Consider the following 23509-nt stretch of genomic DNA (forward strand, 5'->3'; position numbering starts at 1 on the left):
ACAGCTATCCTGTCATAGAATATGCGCAGGACTCGTTGCTCCACTTGCAGAGATGACTAGAAGGGTGAGAGGCCAGGGACACACTATGCTCTGCCACTTGCATATACTACATATTGGTCAGTTTTCCAGTCAGGCCGCTCAGCCATAATGGCTTATCGTAGGCAGTATCACATCATTACCATCTACTGTAGAGCAGTGTAGTGTGTAGTGAGGCCCTGACCCCTCATCCACATAAGCAACTCTGCAAATACAGGCAACCAGTCCTACTCACATTCTAGGACAGGTTGCTGGCGGCCATTTTAAATCATTCCCAGAGAACCCCTTTAAAAAACTGACAAATCTCTACTTCAAAGTTTTCATTTTAAAGGGGTTTTCCAGCATAAACTTTGTTTTTCTTTATCGATTTGTTAGGACAATCCTAAATACATTTCTGATGTATCCCATATAAAATTCAAAAACTTCTGAGGCGTGACCCCATCTGTTTCATGTTCACTACATCTGACAAGTGATCTAGTCCACCTATAATGTATGTGATGTCACTAATGTCACAAACACATTACACTAATGTAGCATAGTATTCCACAGCGCATGCGTGGCAAATAGAGACCGTGCATGCGTAGTTCGATACTTAGGGTTTGGCAGTAATTCACTTCTGACGTTACACCCACAAACTGGAAGTCCAAAAAGTAATAAAGGGAAATATGTACACTAGTTTACATGCGTCAAATAAAATGTACCGTAATATTCTACTCATGCCATATTCTACAGGGTCTTATTTAAACAGCATTTGTTGGGTTTCCTGTAAATAAGACTCATTAATCTCATGCATTATCCTTCATTTCCTACTTTTGCCAACATCGATCAACCTTGTACTCTCTAGTTTGCTCGACGGTTTTACAATTACATCCAGATGAGACTTCAGAGCCCCCAAGGCCAAAGTGCTTACAATGGATGTAATAGATTTTAGGCTAGTACTTCAGGTTACTTGTTCAGAATGACCTCTACAAGGGCAGTCAGTGGGTACAGAAAGACATTGTTGGATGGCATTTGTAGACTACAGAAATCTTATATTTAACCTCCTTTTAGCTCCTAAGTGGAGCTAAAACCAAAAATATGTCACCACATAGAGCAGGACAACTTTCCTTAGCCAGTGGTTTATCTGTGGTTGAAAGACAATTAGGTCATAAACTAATAGGCAGACATTGGCCTTCAGGATTTTCTGATAAAGAGCATCATTCATGGTTCTATCACTTATGACAAGTTGTCCAGCAGCCCCAGATGTTCTTATGATGGACTGTGGTGTTAGCTTTATGCCAGATGTAACACGGCCCATGTCTTCCAAAAGTTGCAACTTTGACTCATCAGTCCATAGAATATTATTTCAAAAGTCTTATTGGTCATCTAGATTGGCAAATGTGAAATTAAGCCTTTGTGCTATTTTTGGTAAGCAGTAGTTGGCTCTTTGCAACTCAGGCAGGTGTGGCCTGCAGTTCTTTAGATGTTCATTTGGGTTTTGTTGTGACCTGAAGGATGAGTCATGGATCACTCCTCCCCATACAGGCTCTTGCGCTGACGAGCAGGTGATTGATGAGAAGGAAAGCTTTCCTCCTGACAATCGCCTAGATGCTCGCTTAATGTAATGCAGGCCTTAGTGAAGTTTTGGTAGTCCAGCCACTGTTCCAAGTTTTCTACACTTGTGGATAATGGCTCTCACAGTGGTTCACCGAAGTCCCAGTTTTAAGTTGGGTGGGTCCACCAACACAGTTCTCATAAATTCTGACTAGTAGTATTTGGAGGAAAAGGCAAGCAAGAGCATGTTAATGAAGGCAACAGGATGAGTGAGGTCTTATGGCGTGTCCTTTTTAAAGAGAGGCACTGTTCGGTGTGGTAGGGAAATACCACACCGAACATAGAAGGGAAGGAGGGGACAGGGAATCAGGCTTGAGAACTAGGGAAGGAAAATCGACACCTCCTAGTGAAAACCCTAACCAAAATCCTGACTAACTATCAGTATGAACATACCTAAAAAGTAGGTGAGTTCATACGCAGGAATACCTAGAGTCCTATCAAGCCCTATAGGACCCTGGTACTAATGGCAGGGACGAGACTACATGTTCCTCCAAAAGGAAGGATGTCAGGAGTCTCATTCAGGCCTAATACAAATAATAGGGAAATGCAACACACAGAACCCAAACAAAATACAAAAGGGAAAGGGAAGACTTAACTTTAAAGGAGCAATGGAAGCACCAGGAACTCAGCCGAGATCCAACCACAATATATCCAAAAGTCCAAACAGAAGCTATAAACCGCACAGCAATGTGGGAGAAGCAACTATAAATAGAGAAGGTTAAATGACCCTAATAGCCACACCTGGGGAAAGAAGGTGTGGCAAGCACCAGAAACAACATAGACGTCATTTGATCCAAACGGAAAACATGTCAGATCAAACCACGTGTTGCCAGTCTCACCGATCTCCTGCTACTTGTCATGGGAATGTCCGTGACAGTACCCCCTCCTTCTAGGGGTGACCTCCGGACACCCAGGACCGACCTTATCCGGGTGAGACCTATGAAAAGCTTTCACCAAACGACTAGCACTTACATCAGATGCCGGTACCCACATCCTCTCCCCTGGTCCATAACTCTTACAATGAAAAAGATACTGAAGTGGCAAGGAAGACGGCTCCAAAGGTTCAACATATCTCTTCAACAAAGATTTATGAAACACATTATGAATTTTCAGGGTCTGAGGGAGTTCAAGATGAAAAGCTACAGGATTAATAATGGCAGTGATCTTATATGGACCAATAAACCTTGGACCCAACTTCCAAGAAGGTACCTTCAACTTAATGTTTCTTGTGGACAGCCACACAGAATCACCCAATATTAAGTCCGGACCTTTCATACGATTCCTGTCATCCACACGTTTATATTGTTGCCCATATTCATCAAGTTATCTTGAATTTTCCGCAATATAGATCACCATGATGACGAAAAACTTCCTCCTCAGGGATACCAGAAGTATCTGAACCAGAAAATGTGCCAAACTGCGGGTGAAACCCAAATGCCCCCAAAAACGGCGACTTCCCAGTGGATTCCTGTCTACGATTATTTATGGCAAACTCTGCCAAAGACAAAAACGAAAAACCCCTAGTCGAGTACAGAACACTTTCCAGAATCTGGAAACAAACCGAGTCCCACGATACGAGACCACGTCAGAGGGAATACCATGAAGTTTCACAATGTTGTCAACAAACATTTGTGCAAATATTTTAGCATTAGGTAGGCCCGGCAACGCTATAAAGTGCACCATTTTACTAAAGCTATCAACTACTACCAGAATAACTGTCTTTCCTGAAGAATTAAGTAGATCAGTGATAAAATCTATGGATAAGTGAGTCCATGATCTGGACCGGATTGGCAAGGGAAGTAGAGATCCGGAAGGCCGAGTATGTGTCACCTTAGCGCGTGCACAGCTACTACAGGCTGACACATAGTCCTCAACACATTTAGGCAACACCAGCCACCAGAATCTACGAGAGATGAGGTCAGCAGTGGATCTGCTCCCAGGGTGTCCCGTAAGAACCGTACAGTGATGTTCCTCAAACACCTTGTGATGCAAATCCAATGGCACAAACAGTTTCCCAGAATCTGGTGCATCTACCTGGGCCTCTAACACCTTCACCTCTAGGTCAGGGTAAAGAGTGGATATCACCACCCCGTCTGACAGTACAGGACTCAGATTTTCAAAATCACCACCTCCAGGAAAACTAGGTGACAAGGCATCTGTCTTTACGTTCTTAACCCCAGGACGATAGGTGACAGTGAAATTGAATCTGATGATAAATAAAGACCATCTGGCCTGCCTCGGGTTCAGTCGTTTAGCCGACTCCAGGTAAGCCAGGTTTTTGTGATCTGTGAACACCGTGATCAGATGAATCGCCCCTTCCAACCAATGACGCCATTCTTTAAAAGCCAAGTTAATGGCCAGTAACTCTCTGTTCCCCACATAATAATTTCTCTCTGTGGAAGAGTGGGTTTTTTTTGAGAAAAAGACACATGGACGCCATTTACCACAGTGACGGGTCCAGCGATAAAACTTCTCCTACCCCCACCTCGGACGCGTCCACTTCCACAATGAAAGGTTGTGATAGATCTGGCTGCATCAATATAGAGGTGGAAGAGAAGCATTCCTTAATTGCAGAAAAGGCTCGCAACGCTGAATCAGACCACACTGAAACATATGTCCCTTTCTTAGTCATGTCAGTTAAGGGTTTTACTATTGTCGAAAAGTTCTGAATACATTTTCAGTAATAGTTGGTGAACCCCAAAAACTGCATAAGAGCCTTTAGATTTTCGGGTCGATCCAAGTCCAAAACAGAACGCACTTTCTCTGGGTACATTCGAAAACATTAAAAAAATGACAGCAGGTAGCCCAAAAACTTCACCTTGTGTACAGCAAAAACACACTTCTCTAATTTTGCGTACAATTTATTATGTCTTAGGATCTATAACACCTGTCTAACGTGATCCTGATGTATCTCCACGTCTGGAGAATAAATTAGAATGTCATCCAAATACACGGCTACAAACCTCCCCACAAGGTAATGAAAAATGTCATTCACAAAATGCTGGAAAACCGCAGGAGCATTGGTCAACCCAAAAGGTATGAGCAGGTTCTCAAAGTGCCCCTCAGGAGTATTAAAAGCAGTCATCCCCTTCCTTGATCCTAACCAGATTATATGCCCCCCTTAAGTCCAAAACACCTTGGCATCAACAATCTGGTTAAACAAATCAGGAATCAAAGGAAGAGGGTAAGGATCACGGACAGTAATCTGATCCAGACATGGCCGAAGACCTCCGTCCTTTTTTTAACAAAAGAGAACCCTGCTGCTACTGGAGATTTGGAAGGTCTTATGTGTCCTTTAGTCAAATTCTCGGCAATGTCTCTCTCATGGCCAGTCTTTCAGGTTCAGAAAGGTTATACAATCTAGATTTTGGCAATTTAGCTCAGGGAATAAGGTTGATAGGACAAATATATTCCCGAGGTAAATCCTGGCATCCACTCTCGTAAAATACATCAGCGAAATCAGATATAAAAGAGGGTAATGTCTGAGTAGTTAAAACAGAAAAAGATGTATTCAAACAATTGTCAATGCAATAATCACCCTAATCCAAAATCTGTTTAGCTTGCCAATCGATGGTTGGATTCTGCTTGCTTAACCATGGTAAACCCAGAACTACTGGAGAGGGGAGACCCTCCAACACAAAACATGCGATAAATTCATGATGAAAGTCACCCACCCCCAGATGAGTGTGGACGTAGCCTAAAATACAGTTTGCACGACTCCTTAAACAAAATGAAATTATCACGTCCCCCAGAAAATCTGTCCGGGAGGGCAATTTTAGGCTCCAGATAGGCCTGGTCTTCACCACTACCACCAGGAACAACAGCCTGTGATCTCTGCATCTGCGAGACAGTTGTACAGAGGTCAGCAGTGCAGCAATAGGATCCATGGCTGCACACAAAAACAAAAAATGAAGGTTTCGGCAGTTTATAATGTCACACTTCGCTGTGGGAGGGAAACACCACACGGAGCATGGGAGGGAAGGGGGAGGGGGGGACAGGGAATCAGGCCTGAGAACTAGTGAAGAAAAATGGACACCTCCTAGTCAAAACCCTAACCAAAATCCTGACTGACTACCAATATGAACAGACCCCAAAGGTAGGTGAGTTCATACGCAGGAATACCTAGTTACCTAGGACCCTGGTACTAATGGCAGGGACGAGACTACCTGTTCCTCCAAAAGGAAGGATGAGCAGGAGTCTCCTTCAGGCCTAATACAAACAATAGGGAAATGCAACCCACAGAACCCAAACAAAATACAAAAGGGAAAGGAAAGAATTAACTTTAAAGGAGCAATGGAAGCACCAGGAACTCAGCCGAGATCCAACCACAATATATCCAAAGGTCCAAACAGAAGATATAGACCGCACAGCATTGTGGGAGAAGCAACTATAAATAGAGAAGGTTAAATGACCCTAATAGCCACACCTGGGGAAAGAAAGTGTGGCAAGCACCAGAAGCAACACAGACGTCATTTGATCCAAACGGAAAACATGGCAGATCAAACCACATGTTGCCAGTCTCACTGATCTCCTGCCACCTGTCGCAGTAATGTCCGTGACAGGCACATAGACACAAGAAGGGGTCACTGATCAAACTGGTGTAAAGTAGACCTGGCTTAGTTGCCCATAGCAACCAAATCAGATCCCTCCTTTCATTTTCCAAAGGAGCTGTCCAAAATGAAAGGTGAAATCTGATTGGTTGCTATAGGCAACTACGCCACTTCTACTTTACACCAGTTTGATAAATGACCTCCAAGGTGTTCTTAAAGGGAATGTGTCATTACAAAATGAAAACTTGTTTAAACACTTTGGACCATGGACTCACACAGTCATATAAGGGCTTGCTTTTTGTGGGACAAGTTATATTTTTTAATGGCACTGTTTATTAAAGTTGAGAAAATCGAAGTATCTAAAGTGGACTTCAATCCAAATTTCAGGGAAAATTAAATTCGCCGCGAAGCCGAATTTATTTGTGCTTCGTGGTAAAAAATAAATTTTTCCTGAAATGGATTTAAAAAAACATACTCAACTCATCCGTTTGAGCGTGAAGAGGCCTCCACAGCCATTTTCCTTGAAGATCTTGTGCAAAATCTCGTGAGTGATGACGTATGACTTCACCACGACGGCCAGCGTGATGACGTCATTACACACCGCACGAGATATTGTGCAAGATCTTCAATCAAGATGGCCGCAGCAGCCTCTAAGCGCTCAAATGGATGAGGTGAGTACTATTATTTTTTAAATCCTGAAAGGCCTCCATTTTTACATCAGATGCCATGCTCAGCGATGAACCCGGCATCTGAGGAGTTCAATGGCGGGGGCGGCGCAATCGCCGTTCCCCGTCATTGTGCCCGCTACTTACAAAGAAATGCACTTTGTGATGAAGTTAATGGTCATGAACCGAATTTCTTTGTGAAATTCAGCGAAGAAACCGAATCGAAGTTTTCATTACTTAGCTCAACACTACTGTTTATTTTACCAGCTTGTGTTGGAAAACAGAAAAAAATATTTGTGCAGTGAAAAAGAAAATGACGATCCCCCCCAAGGTTTTTTGGGTTTGTTTTTATGCTTTTTACAGTGCACTAAAAATGACATCATGACTACCTTATTCTGTGGGTCAGTACAATTATGAGGATACAAAATATATACTTTTATTAGGTTTTACTTTAAAAAAAAAAAAAAAAAACTTTCAAAAAACGTATTTTCTTTATTTTCTTTGCATTGCCATATTCTGGCAGCCATAACGTTTTTATATTTCTGCGTTATTTACGAAAACGCATGTGACTTTGTTGAATAACTTCAGTAATTGATTTTTAAAGTGGAAAACCGCTTTAAAACTTGAAACTGAACTCTGCTACCTCCGAACCGAAGCAGAATTCAGTTTCAAGTTTTTAACTGGTTTTCCGCTTCAAAAAATCAACTACCGAAGTTATTTAACAAAGTCACGCGTGACTTCGCGAATAACTTACTTCGGCGCATCGGAGTCCATACATTTTAAGGCCTCATTCACACGTCCGCAATTGCGGACCCATTCATTTCTATGGACCGCACTTCTGGGTCCGCATTTCCGTTCCCGAAAAAAATAGAACATGTCCTAATCCGCAATTGCAAACAAGAATAGGCATATTCTATTAGTGCCAGCAATGTGCGGTCCGCAAAATGCGGAATGCACATTACCGGTGTCCGTGTTTTGCGGATCCGCGGAGTCGCAAAACACACTACGGATGTGTGAATGGGCCCTAATACTGTACAGAGACGGATCTCCGTACAGTATTAATCCAAAGTTTTGAACAAAGCTTCACAGATGTAACATCCGAAGCTCGCTTCGCTCATCTATAGACATCACCTCTGTGTATAGTATAGCAAACAGCACAGAAAATTAACAAAAGCTATATTAGTAATTGTCATATAGTCATCTTACATACACTTTGGTCAAAAGTGGCCAGAAAGTGGCCAACCCCTTTAAGCATATTTTTTTTTTACAATTTTGGTGATTTAAAAAAAAAAATAATAATAATTACCACATATCTATTGTTTTGAAAAGATTTGGTTCTGTAGAGATCACTTTCAGCAGGTATCACAGCCAGGATTACAATGAAAGATGACAGTGATACACATTAGATAGATAGACCTCTTAGATCATTTTTGACTGGCTCTATACCCTCTATTGATTGGCTTACTTTAAGGGCTCATGCACACGACCGTATGTATTTTGCGGTCCACAAAAACACGGATCCGCAAAAAATACGGATGACATGCATTCTGTATGTTGCGGAACGGAACAGCTGGCCCTTCATAGAACTGTACTATCCTTGTCCGTAATGCGGAAACGGAAATACGGACTTATGGAAACGGAATGCACACGGAGTAACTTCCGTTTTTTTGCGAACCCATTAAAGTGGATGGTTCCGCATATGGTCCGCAAAAAAAAAAACGGAACGGACACGGAAAGAAAATACGTTCGTGTGCATGAGCCCTAAGACAGAATTTTACACAAGAACATAGGGTCCAGGATTGAAAATACACAGTATATACCTATATATAGAAAACATAGGATCAGACCATTCACTATAAATTATGAACACAGATTGTATACTCCCTTCCTGTACAATGACCTCTGCACAGGTCACAGGGTCTAGAAAACTCTCCCATAGAAGTCATTAAACATCTCTTGTCTACTGTGCGTTCTGATGCTAACAGTGATATTGATAACAGGTTAGAAAATGTATTTTTAAATAATTGATTAAAGAGCACCTGTCCGCAGGATCAACCCGTTGAACCAGATGCATTGGTTGATAGGGTTGATCCTGTCGATTAAATTATACGGTTGCAGCAAGGGGTAGGGCCAGCACTGGAAAGGTGAGGAACTGAGGTGCACCAAGAAGACCATGACCCACCCCTTAGTCAGGGTTGCCAACTGTCCGTAGATTTACAGACAGTCTGCAAAAAAAGTGTATTCCTTTCTGCTGTCCATAGAATCTGGCAGAAAAAAATCCCCTCTGTAAATTATGGCTTTGTCTTCCTGGCCATTGTGCATGATGTAGGCCGCAGGTGGCAGGTGGCGCACATGTGATGAGGTCATCACGCCTGCGTTGCGGGATGACATAATCTCGCAGTGCGCCACCTGCACTAGGACAGAGCCAGCTCAGGCTGCAGGCTGTCCTGGAAGGCATGTGCGCTCTACATCACAGACAGCAGCATGGAGTAGAAATCAGGTAAGTATGGGGGACTATGTAAACTACTGAGGGCACTATAAGGGACTATTTAAACTACAGGGGGCACAATAAGGGACTATTTAAACTACAGGGGGCACTCGATCTGTGTTTTGTCTTCCTGGCACTCAAGACATATCGCAGATTGGGTTGATGGATTACAGGGAGTGGCTGTTGAACATCCAGTGGTCATGGTCCACAATGGAACCAATGACAAAGGATACAAAAAGCAGCACACCACGCTCTTGAATCCTGCACAGTCCGGTAAAAAAAAAGTATAATTTTTTTTTTTACAATGGAACTCTATGGTGAACAGATGCCACTGTATGCCATGAGTCTGAGGCATCCATTTAACCCCTTAAGTGGTGGACATGACTTAAAGACCAGCGCCGTACATGTTCAGCGGTCTGATCGGGCGGGTGCAGGAGCTATGCCTGCCCGATCAGCGGCATGGATCGGCAGTCACTGACAGCTGGGCCCCTGCTGCATACGCCGGCATCGGCGAAAACACCGATGCCAGCGTATTAACCCCTTGTATTCCGCGGTCAAAGCTGACCGCGGCATGCAGAAGGTTTGCGGCGGGTACGCGCGCCTTCCGCATGCATGCAAAAAAATGTGGCTGTCCGTGATTTAGTTCAGCTGTCCAGAAAAGTTTAAAGGGAAAGTTGGCAACCCTGCCCTTGGTGCACTGTAGCACAGCATTTATTTGAATAAAGTAAAAAAGCCTTTTCCTTGGGAACACCACAAGACAGGTATCGTTTTAATTAGCAGAATGATCCCTAAAGTATGCCTGGTTTAGTAGGGTTGACCCTACCAACAGGTGCTCTTTAAAGCTGTTTTCAGAAATTTAATATAGATCATCAATATCTGATTGCTGGGGGTCCCAGCACCCCCACTGATCAGCTGTTTGATGGGACTGCAGCACTCGGAAGAGCTCTGCAGCCTATTTCAAGCACAGCGCCATCCATTGTATAGTGGCTGTGCTTGGTATTGCAGCTCAATCCCATAGCTGCAAAAATCCTTTTGACAGATGGACACCGTGTCACAGACCTAGGAAGATGCTGTGGTGCTCATCTGAGTGCTGTGACCTCTTTAAGCGGCTGACAGGGGTGCTGGGAGTCAGATCACCACCGATCAGATATTTATGACTTAGGCTTCATGCACACGACCATATGTATTTTGCGGTCTGCAAAAAAGGGATCCGCAAAAAATACGGATGACGTCCGTCTGCATTCCGTATTTTGCGGAACGGAACAGCTGGCCCCTAACAGAACAGTCCCATCCTTGTCCGTAATGCGGACAATAATAGGACATGTTCTATTCTTTTGCAGAACAGAAACGGAAATGGAATGCACACGGAGTACCTTCCGTTTTTTTTGCGGACCCATTGAAATGAATGGTTCCGCATATGGTCCGCAAAAAAAACCCGGAACGGACACGGAAAGAAAATACATTTGTGTGCATGAGGTCTCATCCTGAGGGCTGGATCAATATTTAAATCTTGCAAAACCCCTTTAATATTTGCTGATAGCTTCTCCTATAGTTTTACGTATCCAGAGGCAGAGAAATGTGAAGACATGTACCGTGCATAACCATAAACCTCGCAGAAATGTTGTATCACTGTGCCCGTGGCTTTAATATGTATCATATATATTGATGCTCAGAACTTCTTTACAGCTCCACTCTGCTCACAACTCATAACACAATCATTTCCATGTCCTTAAATGACCATGCCCAGAGCCGTTTACATGTTGCAATATGTCATCTGAAAGAAACCCAGCTAAAATGTAGGAGGCAAGATGCGAGTAGACACAAAAAATGCCCAGGATAGAAAGCATTTATACAGCATAAACCCTGACTGTAGCGGAAACTGTGTACTCTATCACTGTGCTGCTCCATACCGGTATACCGCCACATAATCCATATACCGTATCTGTCTGTCTAATTTATATATGTGATTATCTTCTCATATCAGTCATATCTGCCTGACTGTATTTACTATTTGTAGATAAGGCTGGGTTTACACTGTGTTTTACCCCACTGCTGTGCCTTCTGTTGGGATATATGATGGAATACCCAAAAATGATATTCAGATGTTCACTGCAACATATCCATTCAGTTCATTGAGGTAGATGGAGTCCAAAGGATTCATCTCTGAACTCAGTTTTACCTGTTTTCCATTTGCTTCCATCATTTTTGCCGGTCATAATAGAATGGTAGATTATTCTATACCATGATTTAAAGCGCTGTAGAGGGCTAAAGCGCACTGTAAACCCAGCCTTACATCATAGCTATCTCATTCCTTCTAATCGGGGGCAGATTGGTCATAGACCTTACAGGGAAAGTTCCCGGTGGGCCGATGCCCAGGGGGTCGCCTGAACCCTCTTCACAGCTGGCAAGTGGAAGTTTTTGGGGATGTATTTTGTGCTGCGCAGTATTTTGTGATGGACTGTGGTATTTGGCTCTGTTGGGGTGGTATAATGTGCCACAATATGGTATTGCTGGTCCTGCCTTCCATAAAATTGGACCCGACTACAAAACGGGGCCACTTTTAGCATTTTTCCAGGGCCTTTTAAAGTTCCCAGTCCGCCCCTGCTTCTAATGATCTGATATCTACCATTAATCCATCTCATATTTATTAATCTATTATTTAGATATCTACGGTATTTGTCTGCCTAGCTCATATTTATTTCTTCCCTTATATAGCGCTGACTTATTCTGCAGAGTTTCAGAAACATTGGGTTTCTGTGCTTTTTTATGACTTTTTTGAAGAGGGCCTTCAAGGGAAGGGGGCAGAACTCTGTGAAAAAGGGACATGGCCTACTGTGCGCCACAATTATTGCATAAAATTCTGTCTCGAAGTAAGTCAACTAGCAGCTGATATAGAGTCAGAGAAAAGTCTATCTCTGGACCAAATTTGTCATCCAGCCTAAGGGCTCATGCACACGAACCTGTGTTTTTTCTGTTTCTGTTCCATTTTTAACAGGTCCATATGCGGAACCATTTACTTCAAAGGGACTTGAAAAATGACTCAGTGTGCATTCCATGTCCGCATGTCCGTTCCGCAAAAAATCTAGAACATGTTCTATTCCTGTCCGTTTTGCGGACAAGGACCAGCATTGTTACAATGGATCCGCCAAAAAACTGATGCAACACCAACATCACATAGATGTCATTCCTTTTTTTTGCGGATCCATGTTTTGCAGACTGCAAAATACATACGGCCATGTGCATGAGCCCTAAAGTTGGATTTACATGGTCTGATTGTTGGGCAGATTATGGGGAATGAACATTCCTGTGAACATTTGTTTCCGACAATCTGCCAATGAACGAGTGAAACACTCGTTCAACCAGTGATCCTGTCGTTCATGCAGACACACCAATAACCTTTGTTGGGCAGCAGATCATGCTGTCTAAACAGTGATCTGCTGCCCAGAAACAGCGCAGCTGCATGAGGACGAGCCATCGCAATCACAGGACGCAATGCTCTGCTTTCTCCCAGCAGTATCCGTGAGCTGGGGGAGACAGGCAGTGAGCTAAATGACAGCCCAGCTGCCCAATTACCTTTTGTGTTTGGTGTCTGATCAATAGGAGAGTCAGGTTACCAGACCAATGAGATTCTGGTCCGGGGGCTGGCTCTCTATTTAAATCCCCTATTGTCATGTAACCATTGCCAGTGATAGTCCTATTTAACTCACTATTTCTGGTTCCCTATTTTTGATTTACTGCTTGATATCCCGTGCTTCTTACCTCAGCTTGTTTTTCTGACCTTCCGCTGCCTCATGTTTTGGTACTCTGAAGCCCGTCTGGTTCTGACCCATTTCGTACAACTCTGCTTTTGTTTTTGCTCGCATTGTGTGTTGTTGTTTGTCCTGCACTCATATTAGTGTTAGGACTGTCGTCCAGTTGTGGTCCTGTTGTTTAAGGCTTATACAGCAAGTAGGTGGGAAAAGCGGGCTAGATTCTAGTACAGGGACTCACTGTCCTTGTCTGTCCTTATCTACAGTTATTACAGTGGTCCTACAAAGTATTGACTCAGGGAGGCTGAATACAAATGCACGCCACACTTTCCAGATTATTATTTATTAGAAATTTTTAAAACCATGTATCATTCTTTTCACTTCACACATACTTGGTACTTTGTGCTGGTCTATCACAAAAATCCTAATAAAATACATTTAAGTTTATTGGGTGTAAAGTGAAGAAATGTGGAAAAGTTAAACGAGTAAGAATAATCTTTCAAGGCACTGAATCTAGCTATCTCATATCTATCTCTCTCATATCTATCTCTCTCTCTCATATCTATCTCTCTCATATCTATCTCTTTCATATCTATCTCTCTCATATCTATCTATCTATCTATCTATCTCATATACAGTACAGACCAAAAGTTTGGACACACCTTCTCATTCAAAGAGTTTTATTTATTTTCATGACTATGAAGGCATCAAAACTATGAATTAACACATGTGGAATTATATACATAACAAACAAGTGTGAAACAACTGAAAATATGTCATATTCTAGGTTCTTCAAAGTAGCCACCTTTTGCTTTGATTACTGCTTTGCATTCTCTTGAGAAGCTTCAAGAGGTAGTCCCCTGAAATGGTCTTCCAACAGTCTTGAAGGAGTTCCCAGAGATAGCTTAGCACTTGTTGGCCCTTTTGCCTTCACTCTGCGGTCCAGCTCACCCCAAACCATCTCGATTGGGTTCAGGTCCGGTGACTGTGGAGGCCAGGTCATCTGGCGCAGCACCCCATCACTCTCCTTCATGGTCAAATAGCCCTTACTTTCAAAGTTTTCCCAATTTTTCGGCTGACTGACTGACCTTCATTTCTTAAAGTAATGATGGCCACTTGTTTTTCTTTACTTAGCTGCTTTTTTCTTGCCATAATACAAATTCTAACAGTCTATTCAGTAGGACTATTAGCTGTGTATCCACCTGACTTCTCCTCAACGCAACTGATGGTCCCAACCCCATTTATAAGGCAAGAAATCCCACTTATTAAACCTGACAGGGCACACCTGTGAAGTGAAAACCATTTCAGGGGACTACCTCTTGAAGCTCATCAAGAGAATGCCAAGAGTGTGCAAAGCAGTAATCAAAGCAAAAGGTGGCTACTTTGAAGAACCTAGAATATGACATATTTTCAGTTGTTTCACACTTGTTTGTTATGTATATAATTCCACATGTGTTAATTCATAGTTTTGATGCCTTCAGTGTGAATCTACAATTTTCATAGTCATGAAAATAAAGAAAACTCTTTGAATGAGAAGGTGTGTCCAAACTTTTGGTATGTACTGTATATCTATTTATCTATCTATCTATCTATCTATCTATCTCATATCTATCTATCTATCTAATATCTATTTAACTATCTTTTGTCTATATATCTAATATCTATCTATTCTATCTGTCTATCTATCTTTGTCTGTCTGTCTTAATTGTACAGTAATGTAATAACCAGTGGCATAACTAGAGGTGACTGTACTCCACAGCACATTTTTTTAACCACCTCAGCCCCCAGTGCTTAAACACCCTGAAAGACCAGGCCACTTTTTACACTTCTGACCTACACTACTTTCACCGTTTATTGCTCGGTCATGCAACTTACCACCCAAATGAATTTTACCTCCTTTTCTTCTCACTAATAGAGCTTTCATTTGGTGGTATTTCATTGCTGCTGACATTTTTACTTTTTTTGTTATTAATCGAAATTTAACGATTTTTTTGCAAAAAAAAGACATTTTTCACTTTCAGTTGTAAAATTTTGCAAAAAAAACGAGATCCATATAGAAATTTTGCTCTAAATTTATAGTTCTACATGTCTTTGATAAAAAAAAAATGTTTGGGTAAAAAAAAAATGGTTTGGGTAAAAGTTATAGCGTTTACAAACTATGGTACAAAAATGTGAATTTCCGCTTTTTGAAGCAGCTCTGACTTTCTGAGCACCTGTCATGTTTCCTGAGGTTCTACAATGGCCAGACAGTACAAACACCCCACAAATGACCCCATTTCGGAAAGTACACACCCTAAGGTATTCGCTGATGGGCATAGTGAGTTCATAGAACTTTTTATTTTTTGTCACAAGTTAGCGGAAAATGATGATTTTTTTTTTTTTCTTACAAAGTCTCATATTCCACTAACTTGTGACAAAAAATAAAAACTTCTATGAACTCACTATGCCCATCACGAAATACCTTGGGGTCTCTTCTTTCCAAAATGGGGTCACTTGTGGGGTAGTTATACTGCCCTGGCATTCTAGGGGCCCAAATGTGTGGTAAGTAGTTTGAAATCAAATTCTGTAAAAAATGACGAGTGAAATCCGAAAGGTGCTCTTTGGAATATGGGCCCCTTTGCCCACCTAGGCTGCAAAAAAGTGTCACACATCTGGTATCTCTGTATTCAGGAGAAGTTGAGGAATGTGTTTTGGGGTGTCTTTTTACATATACCCATGCTGGGTGAGATAAATATCTTGGTCAAATGCCAACTTTGTATAAAAAAATGGGAAAAGTTGTCTTTTGCCAAGATATTTCTCTCACCCAGCATGGGTATATGTAAAAAGACACCCCAAAACACATTCCCCACCTTCTCCTGAGTACGGCAATACCAGATGTGTGACACTTTTTTGCAGCCTAGGTGGGCAAAGGGGCCCATATTCCAAAGAGTACCTTTCGGATTTCACTCGTCATTTTTTACAGAATTTGATTTCAAACTCCTTACCACACATTTGGGCCCCTAGAATGCCAGGGCAGTATAACTACCCCACAAGTGACCCCATTTTGGAAAGAAGACACCCCAAGGTATTTCGTGAGGGGCATGGCAAGTTCCTAGAATTTTTTTTTTTTTGTCACAAGTTAGTGGAAAATGATGATTTTTTTTTTTTTTTTTTTTTTTCATACAAAGTCTCATATTCCACTAACTTGTGACAAAAAATAAAAACTTCCATGAACTCACTATGCCCATCAGCGAATACCTTGGGGTCTCTTCTTTCCAAAATGGGGTCACTTGTGGGGTAGTTATACTGCCCTGGCATTCTAGGGGCCCAAATGTGTGGTAAGGAGTTTGAAATCAAATTCTGTAAAAAATGACGAGTGAAATCCGAAAGGTGCTCTTTGGAATGTGGGCCCCTTTGCCCACCTAGGCTGCAAAAAAGTGTCACACATCTGGTATCTCCGTATTCAGTAGAAGTTGGGGAATGTGTTTTGGGGTGTCTTTTTACATATACCCATGCTGGGTGAGAGAAATATCTTGGTCAAATGCCAACTTTGTATAAAAAAAATGGGAAAAGTTGTCTTTTGCCAAGATATTTCTCTCACCCAGCAGGGGTATATGTAAAATTACACCCCAAAACACATTCCCCACCTTCTCCTGAGTACGGAGATACCAGATGTGTGACACTTTTTTGCAGCCTAGGTGGGCAAAGGGGCCCATATTCCAAAGAGCACCTTTCGGATTTCACAGGTCATTTATTACAGAATTTGATTTCAAACTCCTTACCACACATTTGGGCCCCTAGAATGCCAGGGCAGTATAACTACCCCACAAGTGACCCCATTTTGGAAAGAAGACACCCCAAGGTATTCGCTGATGGGCATAGTGAGTTCATGGAAGTTTTTATTTTTTGTCACAAGTTAGTGGAATATGAGACTTTGTATAAAAAAAAAAAAAAAAAAAAATCAGCATTTTCCACTAACTTGTGACAAAAAATAAAAAATTCTAGGAACTCGCCATGCCCCTCACGGAATACCTTGGGGTGTCTTCTTTCCAAAATGGGGTCACTTGTGGGGTAGTTATACTGCCCTGGCATTTTCCAGGGGCCCTAATGTGTGGTAAGTAGGTAAATGACCTGTGAAATCCTAAAGGTGCTCTTTGGAATATGGGCCCCTTTGCCCACCTAGGCTGCAAAAAAGTGTCACACATGTGGTATCGCCGTATTCAGGAGAAGTTGGGGAATGTGTTTTGGGGTGTCATTTTACATATACCCTTGCTGGGTGAGAGAAATATCTTGGCAAAAGACAACTTTTCCCATTTTTTTATACAAAGTTGGCATTTGACCAAGATATTTCTCTCACCCAGCATGGGTATATGTAAAATGACACCCCAAAACACATTCCCCAACTTCTCCTGAGTACTGTGACACTTTTTTGCAGCCTAGATGCGCAAAGGTGCCCAAATTCCTTTTAGGAGGGCATTTTTAGACATTTGGATACCAGACTTCTTCTCACGCTTTGGGGCCCCTAGAATGCCAGGGCAGTATAAATACCCCACATGTGACCCCATTTTGGAAAGAAGACACCCCAAGGTATTCAATGAGGGGCATGGCGAGTTCATAGAAAAAAAAAAATTTTGGCACAAGTTAGCGGAAATTGATATTTTTAATTTTTTTCTCACAAAGTCTCCCGTTCCGCTAACTTGGGACAAAAATTTCAATCTTTCATGGACTCAATATGCCCCTCACGGAATACCTGGGGGTGTCTTCTTTCCGAAATGGGGTCACATGTGGGGTATTTATACTGCCCTGGCATTCTAGGGGCCCTAAAGCGTGAGAAGAAGTCTGGAATATAAATGTCTAAAAAATTTTACGCATTTGGATTCCGTGAGGGGTATGGTGAGTTCATGTGAGATTTTATTTTTTGACACAAGTTAGTGGAATATGAGACTTTGTAAGAAAAAAAAATAAAAAATCCGCTAACTTGGGCCAAAAAAATGTCTGAATGGAGCCTGACAGGGGGGGTGATCAATGACAGGGGGAGTGATCAATGACAGGGGGGGTGATCAATGACAGGGGGGTGATCAATGACAGGGGGAGTGATCAATGACAGGGGGGGTGATCAATGACAGGGGGGTGATCAGAGAGTCTATATGGGGTGATAACCACAGTCATTGATCACGCCCGTGTAAGGCTTCATTCAGACGTCCGTATGCGTTTTGCGGATCCGATCCATCTATCAGTGCATCCGTAAAAATCATGCGGACATCTGAATGGAGCTTTACAGGGGGTTGATCAATGACAGGGGGGTGATCAGGGAGTCTATATGGGGTGATCACCACAGTCATTGATCATGCCCCTGTAAGGCTTCATTCAGACGTCCGGATGCGTTTTGCGGATCCGATCCATCTATCAGTGGATCCGTAAAAATCATGCGGACGTCTGAATGGAGCTTTACAGGGGGGTAATCAATGACAGGGGGGTAATCAATGACAGGGGGGTGATCAGGGAGTCTATATGGGGTGATCACCACAGTCATTGATCACGCCCCTGTAAGGCTTCATTCAGACGTCCGGATGCGTTTTGCGGATCCGATCCATCTATCAGTGCATCCGTAAAAATCATGCGGACATCTGAATGGAGCTTTACAGGGGGTTGATCAATGACAGGGGTGTAATCAATGACAGGGGGGTGATCAGGGAGTCTATATGGGGTGATAACCACAGTCATTGATCACGCCCCTGTAAGGCTTCATTCAGACGTCCGGATGCGTTTTGCGGATCCGATCCATCTATCAGTGCATCCGTAAAAATCATGCGGACATCTGAATGGAGCTTTACAGGGGGTTGATCAATGACAGGGGTGTAATCAATGACAGGGGGGTGATCAGGGAGTCTATATGGGGTGATAACCACAGTCATTGATCACGCCCCTGTAAGGCTTCATTCAGACGTCCGTATGCGTTTTGCGGATCCGATCCATCTATCAGTGCATCCGTAAAAATCATGCGGACATCTGAATGGAGCTTTACAAGGGGGTGATCAGGGAGTCTATATGGGGTGATAACCACAGTCATTGATCACGCCCCTGTAAGGCTTCATTCAGACGTCCGTATGCGTTTTGCGGATCCGATCCATCTATCAGTGCATCCGTAAAAATCATGCGGACATCTGAATGGAGCTTTACAAGGGGGTGATCAGGGAGTCTATATGGGGTGATCACCACAGTCATTGATCATGCCCCTGTAAGGCTTCATTCAGACGTCCGGATGCGTTTTGCGGATCGGATCCATCTATCAGTGCATCCGTAAAAATCATGCGGACATCTGAATGGAGCTTTACAGGGGGGTGATCAGGGAGTCTATATGGGGTGATCACCACAGTCATTGATCATGCCCCTGTAAGGCTTCATTCAGACGTCCGGATGCGTTTTGCGGATCGGATCCATCTATCAGTGCATCCGTAAAAATCATGCGGACATCTGAATGGAGCTTTACAGGGGGGTGATCAGGGAGTCTATATGGGGTGATCACCACAGTCATTGATCATGCCCCTGTAAGGCTTCATTCAGACGTCCGGATGCGTTTTGCGGATCCGATCCATCTATCAGTGCATCCGTAAAAATCATGCGGACGTCTGAATGGAGCTTTACAGGGGGGTAATCAATGACAGGGGTGTAATCAATGACGGGGGTGATCAGGGAGTCTATATGGGGTGATAACCACAGTCATTGATCACGCCCCTGTAAGGCTTTATTCAGACGTCCGGATGCGTTTTGCGGATCCGATCCATCTATCAGTGGATCCGTAAAAATCATGCGGACGTCTGAATGGAGCTTTACAGGGGGGTAATCAATGACAGGGGTGTAATCAATGACGGGGGTGATCAGGGAGTCTATATGGGGTGATAACCACAGTCATTGATCACGCCCCTGTAAGGCTTTATTCAGACGTCCGGATGCGTTTTGCGGATCCGATCCATCTATCAGTGGATCCGTAAAAATCATGCGGACGTCTGAATGGAGCTTTACAGGGGGTTGATCAATGACAGGGGGGTAATCAATGACAGGGGGGTGATCAGGGAGTCTATATGGGGTGATCAGGGGTGATCAGGGGCTAATAAGGGGTTAATAAGTGACGGGGGGGGTGTAGTGTAGTGTAGTGGTGCTTGGTGGGACTTTACTGAGCTACCTGTGTCCTCTGGTGGTCGATCCAAACAAAGGGGACCACCAGAGGACCAGGTAGCAGGTATATTAGACGCTGTTATCAAAACAGCGTCTAATATACCTGTTAGGGGTTAAAAAAAACACATCTCCAGCCTGCCAGCGAACGATCGCCGCTGGCAGGCTGGAGATCAACTCTCTTACCTTCCGTTCCTGTGAGCGCGCGCGCCTGTGTGCGCGCGTTCACAGGAAGTCTCGGCTCGCGCGAGATGACGCATATATGCGTGACTCTGCGCAGGGCTGCCACCTCCGGAACGCGATCCTGCGTTAGGCGGTCCGGAGGTGGTTAAATGTACATTTGTTAGCACTATACAGTAGCTGGAAAATTAGAAACTTTTTCAAATTGCACTGTGTGAACAAGGTACACTGTTGCTGTTTTCCCAAGCAAAGAACAATAAACTACTGTCTTCATTGTAGATATTATATGATCATTAGTATATTTAATACATAAATGCATCACTGTTGGCTTTCCAACATTTCACAGAGGTTAATAAATCAGCTACCCACATAAGCAATTTCACACCACACAAAAATAAATATTAATCCTGAACTGTACAACGCCCATGCCCACAGTGCCAACATGAACATATCACCTAAGGAGAATATAAATATTGGTAAAGAACATCTTATGAGATGAAAATACCATCATCTTTAGTTGTCCACCTCTGCCAGTTTGTTACATTAATATTCTTACTGACAACTAATATTGCCACTATAATGGTGTCTACAGTGGTTGTCAAACAGTTTTCTTGGTCTCCAAAATGGAAAATCTGCCTAGTTATACATTGATCTGGGTTGGGTATGAAAAATGTGGTATTTATTCCTGTGGGAGCTGTAAGTGACCATATTGGATGTTGTGATCCACCCAGCTTTCTCAGAAACAGGTATGAATCAACTACTTAACCTGCAGTAAGAGGACAATCCAAGGACTCATTTTAAGGCCTCATGCACACGACCGTTGTTTTGGTACACATCCGAGCCGCAGTATTTGCTTCAATGGGGCCGCAAAAGATGCGGACAGCAGTCCGTGTGCTATCCGCATCAGTTGCTTCGTCCGTTTTGCGGACAAGAATAGGCAGCTTATATTAATGGCGGTCCGCGCCGTTCCGCAAATTGCGGAACGCACACAGACGCCATCCGTGTTTCGCGGACCAGCAATTTGCGGACCGCAAAACACACAACGGTCATGTGCATGAGGCCTAATCAGAACAATTAATCATCAGGATTTTCTTCTTATGCCCCATTGCCTTTTTTCTACAGTAGGTTATCAACATAATAGGAGATGTTGAGCCAGCAGCAATTCTGGCAAACGAGTTTGCTCAAAAAGCTCCTCTGAATATTTCATGTAAGTCGTACAAAAGAAGAACAAGCAGTTATCATATGTCTTTGTAAACCAGCAAAGCATTAAAAGCAAGATGCATGTAATTTACATAACATCCAGATTACTAAAGCAGTGCTCAGAAGAAGAGGCTGCCTAAAGCAGAGACAATGCATGCGCTTCTCATGCCAAGGAATACAGATGCCCATAGCTCCGCAGGCTGGTGGAAGCAAGGGAATGTCTGTAAATACCTACAAATATTTCTTATTCTCATAGACATCATGCAGCTTGAGAACGTGGGGATGTTCAATCAGCTTCAGGATTGCAATCTCTCTTTCCACCTGCAGAAAGGGGATTAAAGCACAGAGGTTAATATCAGAGGATAAGATAAAATGAAATACAGACGTAGCAGAGCTGAATTTATCATTGCGTTTTTTGAGCCCGCTCTGCTTATGCACTTTTTTTGGACTCACTTTGTCTTTGCTTCCTTCACATTTAAAGGGCTTGTCTCACTTCAGCACATGGCAATAATCACATAGAGAAAGTAAATACAAGGCACTTCCTAATGTATTGTGATTATCCATATTGCCTCCTTTGCTGGCTTGGTTAATTTTTTCATCGCATTATACACTGCTCGTTTTCAGGGGTAACAGCCACTCCTGAGGTGCAGATATGAGGTGGCCGGGACAGGAGCTGCTGCGCATACATGTTTTCCTATAGTTTGCAAGAACGTCCACCACTGCTGGATTTTAGGGTGGTCGTAACCCCTGGAAACGAGCAGTGTATATTGTGATGGGAAAATGAATCCAGCCAGCAAAGGAGACAATATGGACAATAACAATACATTAGTAAGTGTCTTGTATTAACTTTCTCTACATGATAAATGTCACTTGCTGAAGTGAGACATCCCCTTTAATTATGAAATAAAGGATCAAATACCAACAAGCAATATTTTTTTTATTATTTTTTTTGTTTCAATTCTGTATTGTATCTTAAATTGTCCATTTTTCAACCATGTTTGTTCAGTTTTGTTGCCTAAAACAATTTTTTCTGTTTTCTTAATGTTGCTAAAATATGAATAATAAAAATGGATCAAACACGCACGTGTGTAACATGCAAACATGTTTTAAAATTTGACCCATAGACTGCCATGGTGCTACCATTATGGATGCATTGGAACATACTGCGTTTGGAAAAAAATGGCATGCACATAACGGTCCATTCAGACATCCGTAATTGTTTTGAGGTCCTCAAATTGCGGATCCGCAAAACACGAATACCAGCTGTGTGCAGGGGCGTAACTACCATAGTGAACAACTTTTAGCAAACGAGGCAGTGGAAAAATGGTCCAAAGGTCATTGAAAAGGGTTTAGGCAGAAACCCTTCTATCCTGTGTGGGGGGCCTGGTTTGATCCTTGCTATGGGGCCCTTACTTCTCTATGTACACCACTGGCTTTGTGCGTTCCACATTTCGCGGACCGCAAATGGCAGGCCATATGATAGAATTGCCATGCGCTTGTGCTGTCCGCATCTTTTGCGGCGCCATTGAAATTATGCAGAGCATGTGAATGGACCCTAATACAGTCTCATGTACACGGCTATGTTGTACGAATTATGTTGTATGCTGTCCACAGTCTGCCATATACCCATACTCTATCTCCGTGTGCCTCCTATTTTATCTAGAATAAAACAGGAAGGCATAATCCAAGCACTGCATGCTGTATATGAGGAAATAACATGATGCCTCAAGGAGGCACCACACAGCAGCACATTGAGTGCCTATGGGTCTGTGTATGTGGCAATTCCATGTTCATAGACTATGGAGAATAATGTATATTAGCACTAATTGGTGGCGTATACATGGCACCATAATAAGGCTGTGCTTCAGAACGCCACATTCTCTAGGCACAGTGTTT

At 42.8% G+C, this 23509-nt stretch overlaps 1 protein-coding gene across 1 annotated transcript in view; it reads right to left on the reverse strand.

Annotated features, from left to right (window-relative positions):
* The window catches only part of BRSK1 (BR serine/threonine kinase 1), a 394396-nt gene that overhangs the window by 156820 nt on the left and 214067 nt on the right, over positions 1-23509 (reverse strand). The window contains exon 3 of the mRNA XM_040432325.1: positions 21849-21934. Coding sequence (XP_040288259.1) covers positions 21849-21934 — 86 coding nt within the window. The remainder of the gene's footprint in view (positions 1-21848; positions 21935-23509) is intronic.

Source organism: Bufo bufo, chromosome 1 (genome assembly GCF_905171765.1).
Source record: "Bufo bufo chromosome 1, aBufBuf1.1, whole genome shotgun sequence".
NCBI classification, from domain to species: domain Eukaryota; kingdom Metazoa; phylum Chordata; class Amphibia; order Anura; family Bufonidae; genus Bufo; species Bufo bufo.